The 13,280-nt window shown below is 32.9% G+C and overlaps 2 protein-coding genes across 3 annotated transcripts; one reads left to right on the top strand and one right to left on the bottom strand.

The window, feature by feature from the left end:
• Positions 1–3,816: 3,816 nt before the first annotated feature.
• LOC142622687 (myb-related protein 315) lies at positions 3,817–5,206 on the top strand. Its single transcript, XM_075796216.1, has 3 exons — positions 3,817–4,074; positions 4,192–4,321; positions 4,499–5,206. Exons 1-3 carry the CDS (start codon positions 3,942–3,944, stop codon positions 5,043–5,045), a joined length of 810 nt encoding a protein of 269 aa, XP_075652331.1. The 5' UTR covers positions 3,817–3,941; the 3' UTR covers positions 5,046–5,206.
• A 2,657-nt stretch (positions 5,207–7,863) lies between these two features.
• Positions 7,864–12,548, bottom strand: LOC142642780 (uncharacterized). 2 transcript variants are annotated; one of them, XM_075817205.1, is made up of 9 exons: positions 12,416–12,548; positions 11,402–11,427; positions 11,047–11,134; positions 10,754–10,963; positions 9,272–9,394; positions 9,139–9,196; positions 8,972–9,045; positions 8,260–8,348; positions 7,864–8,176 (listed from the first exon to the last, which is right to left on the bottom strand). In XM_075817205.1, the coding sequence occupies exons 1-9, from the start codon at positions 12,497–12,499 to the stop codon at positions 8,107–8,109; spliced, it is 822 nt and encodes a 273-aa protein (XP_075673320.1). In that variant the 5' UTR covers positions 12,500–12,548; the 3' UTR covers positions 7,864–8,106. The 2 variants fall into 2 exon arrangements, with proteins under 2 accessions (XP_075673320.1, XP_075673327.1); XM_075817212.1 differs by lacking the exon at positions 9,272–9,394.
• Positions 12,549–13,280: the final 732 nt, after the last annotated feature.

Here is a 13,280-nt window from a genome sequence, read left to right on the forward strand (position 1 = left end):
AATATTACACCACTTAATGTTTTTTAATTGGATATGAATTTAAACAAATCTACCCTTAAATTACATCATCTTCGTATATTCTCCATACTTGCAAAATTTCAAAATGATCAAAGATTAATAGCCATGTCATCAATCAATTGTTTAAATTTAAGTTTTTGTAGTTTAAAATAATACATAAAAAATAAGTTTATGAATCGAATAGTAAATAACATTCAATTGACATAAAAATGGGCATACATATTAAGAACATATAGAACATGTGATTCAACGATAAGATTTTTAAAATATAAATTCTATAACAAGTTATTGAGTGGTATATTATAACTTTAAGTAATAATACACTACCCAAAAACTTATCACCTTCCTTTTTTTTTCTTTATGAATATTATAAACTCTAATTAGTATATAAAAATGTCTAGTTTTCTATAGATATGTGCGAAAAATAATATAGCATCTCTCATTAAATTTATGCTTGGTGATGTTTTTTTTATAAAATAAAAATCATAAAATCATCCATTATCATATGCTAAGGAAGTTCTCATCAATTTTATTTTAATATTTTTAAATTTCCATATTCAAAATACTAACAAACAAAATCACCTGCATTTTAAGAAAAGTTTTAAAAAACCTTCCTTATTCTTCCAGCCATATTATGTGCAACACTATATCTGTTCCATTTAATTATTCCTTTTAAGTACTATAACAAATTAGAAGTTTGAACTCGTTTAATTTAGAAGTCTCAATCAAATGTAGACAAATAATTGAAAATTAATTATATATATATATATATATATATTACAATTCTTTATGTTACGGATTCATATCTTGAACTCATTACTCATATACAAATAAACAAGAAGTACATCGTTTGAAACCAGTTCTCTTTTATAAGTTTATTTAAAAAAAGCAGACAGTGTTTGTTGTTAAAAAAAAAAAAAGCGGAGGCATATCATGCTTCGATTTATTATATAACCTCTCACAATGTATGGATCCCAAATATGGTGTGAAAGCGTGTGCATATAATGTATACATTACATTATCTAGATAATTGTGCAAGAGGTCTTTTTTCTTTTTCTATTTTTTAATAGATAATCATATGCAAGAAATTCGTGTAATCGGAAGTTCTCACGAATACATACATAAAAGAATGAAGAGACCTTGTTATCTTCCTAAACCCAATTATTATTATTCTTTTTTATGAATAGCCTAAACTCTGATTAGTATATAAAAATGTCTAGTTTTCTATGATATGTGCAAAAAATATCCAAATAAATAAACATCCCCCATTAAAGTTATGCTCGATGATTATTTTTCATAAAATAAAATTCTTCCATCATCATATGCAAATGAAGCTCTCATCAATTTTAATTTAATGTTTTTAAATTTCCCAATTTAAAAATTCTAACAAACAAAATCACCATTATTTAAAGTTAGTGTTTTAAAAAATCTCCCTTCTATTTCTATTGGTATTATATAACATTATATCTCTCATATTTGATTATTCCTTTAAGCACTACAAAGAATTTAGCAGTTTCAGTCTCAATCAAATGTTGACAAACAATTAAAAAAACTATATATATATATATATATATATATATAAAATGTATTATGTTACACATCCATAAATTGAACTCATTACTCATAAAAAAATAGATAAGAAGCATATCATTCAGAACCTTTTTCTTTTATAAAAAAAAAAAAACAAAGAAGAAAAATATAGTTTTCGTTTAAAAAAATATTTATTTTTTTGAAGGGAAGCCAGTTCATAGGGTAAGAGCTCAAAACTTTTATAAACATATATATAATAAAAAATTTATTCAAAATTATGGGGAACACCCCATCCTAAGATAAGGTATCTCATTTTTTGGATTTATCATCTAACCTCTCATAACATATGCAACCTACATATGATGTGAAAAATGGTGAATCTACTGTATGCGTGAGATATTATGCCCATATGCCAAATAGCAAAAAAAAAAAAGATCTTTTTCTTTTTTTTCTTTCTTTGATAGGTAACAATGTGCATAGAGTTTTGTAATCATCTAAAGTAAGTGATGTTATTGACTATTGTCTCCTATTGAAGACATGATTTGCCTTCCGAAGCTTTTCTAACCTTTCTTACCTTTTTAACCCTTCATCAATCTTTGACCTCTCATAACGTATGCATCCCACACGCAGTGTGAAAAATAGTGCATATAATGTATGCTTCATATAATTATGCATGATATGCCATAGAGGTCTTTTTCTTTTTCTTTTTGTGATAGGTCATCATATGCCATAGAGTCTTGTAATCATCTAAACTAAGTGATACTACTATCTCCTAGTGAAGACATGTTTTGCCTTCTAATGTTTTCTAACCTTTCTTAAGGTCCCTTTCTTATCGTTTTAACCCATCAACAACCTCTGACCTCTCATAACGTATGCAACCCGCATGCGGCATGAAAAATGGTGTACATACTGTATGCATGAGATATCTATGCACCATATGCCAAATTGGTCCTTTTCTTTTTCTTTTTTTTGATAGGTAACGATGTGTTGTAGAGTTTTGTAATCATCTAAAGTGAGTGACACCCTAGTGAAGACATGATGTATGCTTGAGATAATTATGCACGATATGCCATAGAGTACTTTTTCTTTTTCTTTTTTTGTGATAGGTCACCATATGTCATAGAGTTTTGTAATTATCTAAAGTAAGTGACACTACTATCTCCTAGTGAAGACATGATTTTCCTTCTAATACTTTTCTAACCTTTCTTAAGGTCCGTTTTTTGCCCTTTTTTTTTTTTGATAGATAACAATATGCCATAGAGTTGTAATCATCTAAAGGAAGTGACACTATTGTTTCCTAGTGAAGACACGATTTTTCTTCCAATGCTTTTCTAACCTTTCTTCTTCCTTTCGTACCCTTTTAACCCTTGTATGTTGATTAATGAGTTCACTCAGTTGTATTGTACAAAGTACAAAGTTCCTGTGGTTGTGGATCAAATACCACCTGGATATAACTACTTTTCTAATTGAACTGGCCTGATTGCGTGGAGTTTGTTGACACACCCATATTTTTTGTCAATAAAATCAGGCATCTGAGTTTTTAATAGATAATGTGTGACTTGAAAAATACGGTTGGATGAGTAATGCAGCCGATTTACCCCTTCAATTTTTATCAATTTCTTATTACAAAATTTTAAGGACCTAAAATGTTGGGAAATAGAAATGTTAGCACAAGAACGAGAAAGAATTGGATCTTTTGATAACTAGGTAAAGATCAGAAGCAACACTGGTTGTTTCCTTGCGTACTTCTTATTTATTAACACCAACTCCCAAGTTAACTATGTCGTCTTGCTAATTTAGTTATTTATTAAGGTTCCAAATACCAAATGAATTTATGGTTGGAATTTTATAGCACTTCCATGTTTTTGGTGAAGGCATCTATTTCTTTAAACAAAGAGAGATGAGAAAGAGTTACCCTCAAGGACAAAAGTGGCCAGCTCTTAAGGGGTCAAGGAATCCTTTAAAACTTTTATTTTCAGACTCTTTTGGCTTACATATAAAAAAACCCCAATAAGAGATGACTCTGGCTGCAAAAAAAAATTGAAAAACAGAAGGCATTAAAGCAATTTTGTCAACAAGTTTGCCCCACGTCTGGTTCTTTCCTGTGATGTTTCTCAAAGACATGACCTTTTCCATTGTCTCAACAAGAAAGCTGGCCAGTTTATAATTACAACCTTCCATGTTTTTTTAGTGATCAACTCAAAATGCTTTCCATCCAATCATTTATCTCCCCCCATGAACAACATCCTCCTCTTTTTAAATGTCTGAATGACCTGGCAGCATCTTTGCCTGGACTATAAGCTCCTTTTTAAGCAACACTTTTATAGCTGACTTGCAAAGTTTCGAGGGTGTTCCTAACTTTTTTTTTTTTCTTGGTAAGTGAAGCTTGTAAAATGGGAAGGCAACCTTGTTGTGATAAGGTTGGATTGAAGAGAGGTCCATGGACAATTGAAGAAGATCACAAGCTCATGAACTTCATCCTCAACAATGGTATCCATTGCTGGCGAATGGTTCCGAAGCTTGCAGGTATCCTTGGAATCATGATACCTCTCTTATAGTCTTCCCTCTCCTCTCATTCTCAAACCTTTAGTTTATCTGTGTTTAGTGTATTATTAACACAATACAATATGTATGGTAATGAAGGTTTGCTCAGATGTGGGAAAAGTTGCAGATTAAGATGGATTAATTATCTAAGGCCTGATCTTAAGAGAGGTGGTTTTACAGAAACGGAAGAAAATCAAATTATTCAACTCCATTCACGTCTTGGTAACAGGTATTACATGCCTTTCTTTATTTGCTTTCGTTCAAAATAATCGCCAGATATATAGCAGCATTGTTAAGGCTAAAATGCGATGGTCAAATATCAATTTGAAAGCAATGTTATAGGATGCTGACTGAGTTGCTGTAAGTTGGTTGTTTCTTCTCCTAACACAATCACCAACTTATGCAGGTGGTCAAAGATTGCTGCACACTTTCCTGGACGCACAGACAATGAAATCAAGAACCACTGGAATACGCGAATTAAGAAGAGGTTAAAGCTCCTTGGCTTAGACCCTGTGACACACAAGCCTCTTGAGCAAAATGAAAATAGTGGTGATGATAAAGATGAGATAACATTAGAGTCAAATTCATCAAAAGAACAAGAGGAAAGACAGCCGGAGGTTAAGTCCATAGACGAGGACAATGATGCCAAGCAAGATTTTGTATCAACAGAGGAGATAAGGAATGAAGTTGAATTAACCTTGGATGAAACAAATGATCTTTTAAACAATTATGATATCTGGTGTGGAAGTTTGGATTTGGGATCATGGATGAACCAAGAAACCAACACCAATACATCCTACAGTTCTACTTCATTTTCTCTGGAAAACTCAAGTAACCCTTCCATGGGTGAATCTCCCTCTCTACAATGGGTTGAAAGTGTGGATTCCATGCTTTCTTGGGATGGCTTTAATCATCTGGAACAAGACCTTTTTTTCTTGGAAAATAGCCAATGAACATACTCTCATCTGTCTCCCAAGTTTCTTTGGTTTCTTTTTGAATGAAAAGTGTCTTTTAGTTTCATTAACACTGGAGTAATAAATTTGTTTAAAAAGTTAGTGTGAAAACGATTGTGATTGACTATCTTCAAGTAAGAAACTCCCTAGTCCTTTCCATTTCTTCCTTGGCCTTCTTGTTGTGTTCAATACTTGGAACTAATTATAATTTATTATGATGGTGTCATGTTCATCCATATTTGATCATTGTAATTTCTTGCTTTCACTGTTGGGATTGGTCAGCTCGTCTAAACCAAAACCAGTGGGGCTTAAAGCCCTGATCTATGTCCCCTCGTGTTGATGGAGTAGCTCTTTTTTTGTTTCCTTTGTAATTGTAAAATCTTCCCCTGGACTCATACATCATTATGAAGTGTCCAAGGTTACTTCTTGATATTCTTCATATTTGTAGTCCTTTTATTCTCCTATTAAATGTGACATCATAATAAGGACAGCCAAAGGAAACCATAAATTGCTAGATGACCATGAGTGTCTGCCAAGCTCAAGCTTCATTTAATCATTCTAGGATATATTATTTAAGCTTTCTGATTTTTATTGAGCTTTGTGTTGGGACTGATTGCAATAAAATATATGGAATTGTTAAAGCTTTTTTGAAATTTTATATTCATTTGGGCCAGGGTTATTGGAGGTAGGTCGTGCTAAGCACTGAAAATGAAGTGGAACCTTATTAGCACTCTTGTTTATCTAGTGCATGCACCTATAGATAAATATATAGGGCAAAGAATCCGACATGGAATCCCATATATGATCTCCTCCTACCAAAGTTTGTGTCTCATTCCGGAACTACCGAAGGCATGGTCTCCTAAAACCTATCTTTTAGACTAAACTAGGGCCAGTTCATTGATTTTGTGGTTGAGATGGCCATTAAGCCCAACTCATTAGAAAATAGTTCAAGAAATTAAGTAAATAGGATAGGGTTATTTGTAGCTTAAACTATAACATTAAATAAATAAATAAAGGTCGTAATCAATGCACAAAACTCTCACTTTTACAGAGTCTGTAAAAAGTTATGGTAAACAGTTTTATCTTTAATTTATTGAAAAAATTAATTTCCAGACTCGAACGGTGACTTATCGCTTTTTTAGTAAAAGACATTTGTCATCACATCAAGGTTTGACCTCTATAAAGTCATTAATTTATAATGTCCAGCCTAATGCAATATTGATTTGCATTATGCATCCCAACATTCAAAATGGTGTAAAATTAGAAAAGTGGGATGGGATGGCCATTACAAACTAACATATACCATGTTAAGTTTGAGAAATTAGTGCATCCTACTATGTGACTTGCACATTAATTTGATAATATTGACACTAATCTGAACGTTGAAAGACTTCGTAAATTAAAGTATTGAATGAAAAAATTTATAGTTTAGAATAGATATTACAAAAAACTTCATAATTTAAGGCAAATAACTGAAATTAATTCAAATAAATAAATAACTAAAGAGAAGGGGCAAGCAATCAAAAACAAGTTGAATTCCAGCATGTTCGATGGACCGTCGTCCACATTAGCTGACAAAATCACACCCCAACTAAAAAACATCAACTTGGTGATTAGTGTAATTAGTTTTAATGGTTCAAGCAGGTGCATTGCGTCATCTCACTCCTCACTATCGTCAATATCAAAACCATATTCATCATTGCTTAGTAGTCTTAAATTCATAAGACTAATGATGTATACTTTGAGGTCATTTAATATAAGAGAAATTAAAATAATTAATGCTCATTAGACATTATTTTCAAATATATCATCATCATTGCTTAGTGGTATAAAATTCATATCTCATAAAAAAAATATATCATAAAGATACTTAGCAATATTAAAATTCATAAAGATAATGATAGATACCTGGAGGTCGTTTTATATTAATTGATGTTAACTAATGCTCATTACTTACAAGCAAGTTGTGTCCTATTTTGTCAATTGCTACTTTCGGCATTAGTTTGATACAGTGCATAAACTAGAAAGATAATGACTGAGAATATGAAGTTAGTTATGATGAGAGAGGATCAAGGTTATAGGTGGGAGGAAAAAACAAGACTTATTTATGGTCATCTTTTATGTTATCTTCCTTCACTAAAATGATGCCTCCCCCAAAGAAAGTTATCTTAAAAGACATGAGACCTCATATATTAGGTGCTGGAAAATAAGAGACTTATTTATGGTCATCTTTTATGTCTAAGTTATGTTTTCCTTTACTAAAATGATGTCTCTCACAGTATGTGTGGGTCCCTTATACGAGAAATTGGTCTCATCAAATAGTCTCATAAGATAACCTCTCGTGTATCTCCTCCCTACGGCAGGAATTTGAAGCACCTAGACGGAAAAGCAAATTTTGATGCAGAAGTTACCCAATTCTGCTAAAGATCATCCAGGGTCCATGACAAAACTGAAAAACGTTGGAACCCAAGAAAGGTGGCCATGCTTGTGCCAAATGATGATTCTTTGTCATAACTAGAGGCCTCAGACCAAGACAATGAATGTGTTGGTGGCATCCCTCCAGCATCTTTACAGAAAATGGGATAGGATCATCCTTAGTCAATGATAATCAATGATTCTTCCAGTTATACATTTCTACCCTCGTTAAAAACAAAAAGTATAAGCTTTCTGTGATTGTGCAATGCTAATAGCAGAAAAATTCCAAGCCATGGCAACCCTTTTTACCAATCGGTAGCAGGAAAGTAGCTCTTATAAAGTAAATTTAGCTATTTAAAATGCATTCATGCATATCCTTCCAAGCAGAAGTAACACAAACAGCTTTATACAAGGAGGGGATGAAAGAAATCTTTATCAAGTTAATCAAATTACCTGACAGTTGCATTGTTACAAATCTTGCTTCTCTACATTCAGACTATTCAAAATTCAAAAATGCAGATAATGGAACAAGAAATATCAACTGATTTTTAAATTGTAACGATACAATACATCTCCTCTCACTCTCTCTCTCACAGAAACCAATAGAAAAAGAATCAGGTATAATGGTTTATGGAAAAATTACCGACTACGAGGGCTTTTTCTTTTGCACACTTTTTGAGATGCGCTTCAGCTGTACCGTTCCCCCTTTCATTCCCCTGCAAAGTTAAATAACAAACATTGTGAATCCATTTGAAAAACTGCCATAAATAGGGAAACAAAGAAATTAGAGAGTAAATACCTCCGGTGCATATAAATGAAGGTGTAGAAAAGCAGCAACAGCATCAAAGTCAAAATGGAAACAATAAGGTAGAACGCATTTCTAGTCTTCTGCACATATGAAACAGCATGTATATAAATACATAAGAAAGAACCAACAAAACTTCCCAAGTTTTAAATTTAAGGATAGCTTATATGCAGTTTAGCTGGAATCAGCCTCTTAAAAAATAAAAAAGGGGTAAGGGTGTAAGGTTGCCTACCAATCACCTCCCAAACTCCGTAAAAGTGGGAACAAATGAACAATGTGCATTGGGTACAACTTTTTTTTCTATACACAGTTTAGTTTTATCAAATGCAAAAAATGTGGAGGATTCCAAATGTAGTATGAGCATGCTTGAAGCTAACTTCAGTCTGATTATAAGGGGTGTGTATCACAGAGAGCTCCCTTTAGGGCGATGAATTAATCTGATTTACTTCAATCATCTGGTTTTGATGATTTTTTTTTTTTTTTTTTTTGCAGAGTTTCCTAAAATCTAAAATCTACCTTACCATAAAAAGAAGGTTAGACCGTAGTGGCAGAGGAACGTAGAAAAAAAGAAGGATATCTGTTTTCCTTCTATCAGACTTTTAGGAGATCAATTACAAAATGTAGAGCTATATGGTTTGGTACTTGTTTCCATGCTTGGAAATTATAATTGATCATAAAACAAAGTAATTGTGATGGTGAACTTTACCCTGTGCCCCCTAGAGAAGGGTTTCTGACCACCTTTACAAGTGTGGGCATCACAGAATTGCCGTAGGAAGAATTCTGTCACAATTGGATAACATCAAAATGCAATATCACTATCTGGTAGGACTGTACATGAGATCATAAAGTTGCAATTATGACAGTCACAATTACCATGAAGGCGGCTTGCTGAAGGACCCTCATTGACTGGAAAACAACTGTCAGCTAGGCTCTGCACAGAATAGTTAAAATATGACTACAAGGAATGCTAGAATCAACAGTTTATAAGACATCAATCATAGGCCACCTCACACAGATGTTGATTCCTTGAAGCAGCAGCAGGATTGCACTTAGTTTTGCGAGGAGTGGAGTCCATCACAAGGTCACAATGCAATGCACCACATACATCTGCCAAGCACCTGCTGTGACTCTGGATTCAGCACAAGTATCCCATGGTTCAATTACCAATGTACCATTTAAACTCAAGACAATGGAAGGACTATGTTTGCCAAAGTCCCAGAGGAATTTTGATTACCAAGCAAATTAGAAGAAATGCAATCTAAACGTGAGACCATGAACCAAAGATGTGGGAAATCAAATAGACAGGCCAAAGACATCAACAGAGAGAATGGTAGGTGAAAAAAGATGCAGCTCCATAGAAGTGTTTAGTTATTAAGACATTAAAATGAGATGACAATGATTGTAAAGTGAAATTTGAGGCACAAACAAAAATGAAAAATTATCAAGATAACCCAAAAGTACTAGGTTTAAAAAAAATGGATATAAACTTTGACCAATGAAAATTGGAGTCTAAATTTTGTGTGTCATACTTATGATGATGCTAGTATAGTCTGTTCATAAAAAATACTCTGCATTTATTATGTTTTCTTTGTCATGCAATTGTCTATAATAGATCGCTGATCTAATAGTTGTCTGGTTTATGGAATGTCAATGAATATAGGCCTTTTAGAGAGAACATTCAAAATGACTTTTAGGTTAAAAGCTTTGCATAGGCATGCAAGTTAATCCCTCTTTATTTTTTTGGTTTTCTTTGGGTCCTAGGGATCACTTTTATGCATAGTCTTCTACAATCAAAATCATATATACACCTCCTGATACAAAAATTTAAGTAAAATCCTCCAGTAGGACGCTACAAGGCTTATAATGTGTACCAGAAATTCCCGCTTTTTTGGGTTTGCATTTCACTGGAGTGTCCAACAAATGAATTAAAAAAAACATATATCAATTCCCCTTATCAAAACCGCTCCTACATCATGTAAATATTTTAAAATGAGGTACCCATGTCAAGCACACCATGTTATACAGACACTTCATATTGCCTTGAGATGATTGATTGGAAAAATCTAAAACATCACAAAATCAGCCATGTTCCCTCATCCTAAATTCCATGGATTGACAAATCCATACCTCCACAAATTCATCTAATATCCATACTCAAGTCTATTTTACATAGCGTAGGTTATGCCATAGAAGAGTAAGAGAGGTACCATTTCTCTTACCAGAGAGACCAAGTATAACTAACATCATCATCATTATCATCAGATTCACTATGAATTATCTCAACTACTAGGGTCAATATTACAATTCATAAGCCTGTTAATCTTATTTTTTCAATGCAGGAAAATGAAGACCCACAAAATAACCAAATGGGACATTACTTGTATGATTTGTCATTTACAACCCAAGTTACCCAACCATGTTAAATGTTCTAAAACAAAAAAATAAATCAATTACCATCAATCTAGGAAAAATAGCACCACATACATACCACATTTAGCAAATCATAATGTCTATTGTCAAAATGCTGATCAAGGTATTTCTCTTCATAAAAACTTTTTCTACAGTATCCACATTTCCATTCATTTACATCTACACGGATCTTGTGTTGTTCCTGATCTCCGTAAAGGTCATTGTCTGAGTGAAGCCTACACCTTCTTGACATTTGATATCGTTCTTTCTCCACAAAGGGCATTAGATACTGCACCCATCACGAGATAACGTCATCAAATTAAGTACCACGGATACTGTCTTTTAGAAATTTTAATCAGAATCTTCTGATACCTCCTCAATTATCTTCTGTGCAGCCCTACTCCTTTCCCTTGAACAATGTACCTCATGAGCAGCATTCCCCTGCTCCAGCTTTAGAGCTCTGAACATCAAACTTAAATATTACTTATAAACATTGACAAATTGACCGAGGCAGATAATATATGCCACCAAAACACAATCATTTAATACTTTTTTGCAGTTATAAAATTTAGGGTGTTATTAATGCCACATTTTTCAGGTTGCATTCACGATTTAGATTCCCCTTAATTAAAGAATCTATGCCAGGAAATAGGTAACACTAAGACATAGACGCCAAAAATTGCTAGCCTAATCCAATTTTTCAAATCCAACAATCTAAACCACTAACCTTGCAATTTCAGATTCTTTATAACCCTGGGGCAGCAAACAATAATGGAAGGGGTCAGTAATATTGCAGTATAAAAGGCACATTCATTATACCAAGAAAAATGATAATGTTGTTCTAAAATATTGCAGAAGGGGTTCAAGAAAGAACCAAAAAAAAAAAAAAGGGCTAAATACAAATTACACTTTTTATGCTAGGGTGAATTGACAATTTCATCCCTAAAGTTTATTTTTTGTCATTTTAGTGCTTAAACTTTAACATTCCTGTCAAGTTGGTCCTTCAGTCCATTGACATTTATAAAATTGACACTATTCACATGGAATGACCAATTTGGCAGAAATATTAAAGTTTAGGACTAAATAACAAAAACTAAACTTTAGGAATGATAAAATAATGGCAATTCATTCAAACTTAAATGGTGTAATTTGGATTTTACCCCCCCCCCCCCCCCCCCCCCAAAAATATTTTGTACAACTTCTGATACAGAACTAAATCAATAAACAAGTAAAATTGAGCTGCAATTGAGATTATCCAACCTAAAGAAAAATTTACAAAAGGGCCATTGGAGAATATCAGTTTACTCCAAAGTAAAAAAACAAAAACAAAAAAAAAAAAAAATCAATTCATAAGTAAACATAAAGTCATAAAAATTTTCAGTGTAGATTTAGCTAAGAGCAAGATATTTACTTCAATGTAGTACACTCTGCACTAACTTGAGTAGAACACGGGTTAGTGAATTCTATCCAGTGTCCAAACCCACAGTGACTTTATTTTCATCCCTCTATAATCTATATCAAAAATAATTTGCACATACAAAACATTACATTTTGGAACTTATCTTGAAGGTTGGTATACAATACAAAAATGGGTTCTTGTTATAAAAGCTGTAAATTTAACAAAGAAGTAACTAACCCAAGGTTTACATGGAACCCACCACAATATCGAATTCAAGGGGTTTTTGAGATATCTCATAGAAAGATTGATATAGGTTTTGCATATAAATATCAGAAAAGATACCTGAACAATCTGCAGAGAAAGCAAGAGGCAAAAGCAGAGCGAGACCCATTTAGAATTGGAGAACCTCCATGTCCCTATCTTCATTTCTGAATTCTTGAGTTTCCTTGCCTCGAAGAAGAGAAGACTATTAATGGTATACTGCCACGCCTCTGCTAAGGCAAATGAGAGGTTGCCACATGGGATCTCTCGGCCTCTTTGACTTGCCATTTGACTTTTCTTGACGTGGCTAAATTAACCCCCTTTTTATATTATAAAAAAATAAATAAAAAATCTAAGACTAGCCCATATGAATATGATAATCAACTTCATAAAACACTCCTCTCTTCTTCTTTTTTCTTCTTTTTTTTTTACAAAATTAAGGGGTTTAGTAATGTTATTCTAGTAACATTATAGTGTGAATAAAAAGATATGTGAAAATACATATAATATTGTTTAAAAACTGAAAACATGTGTTTAAACACATTTTTATACATTTTAAACAACCTTACATACTTTTTCACACACACATATATCAAAAATACTCAAACAACATTACTCAAAGTAACCAAACAAACCCTAAATTAAGCCTCAACCATCTAAGATTTTGTAAGGTTTAATTTTTTTTTTTTCCCCTCTTATTGTAAGGGAGGAGGAGACTTGATATTTCAGTTGAACCACAAATCTTATGATAATCCTTAAAAAAAAGACTTACTAAGGTCACCTACCAAACCATTTTTTTGTTGCCTATTAAGAGTCAAAGTTGCTTATTAAACCCTTTTTTTTTTGGGTTGCCTATGAAGAGTCATGGGCTAAACCTTGCAATTAAGCATCAATGTCATTGAGGTGCTCATGGGTTAAAGTTTTAAATTATATTTAAACCCCATAA

The sequence above is a fragment of the Castanea sativa genome, chromosome 1, assembly GCF_040712315.1.
Source record: "Castanea sativa cultivar Marrone di Chiusa Pesio chromosome 1, ASM4071231v1".
Taxonomy (NCBI): domain Eukaryota; kingdom Viridiplantae; phylum Streptophyta; class Magnoliopsida; order Fagales; family Fagaceae; genus Castanea; species Castanea sativa.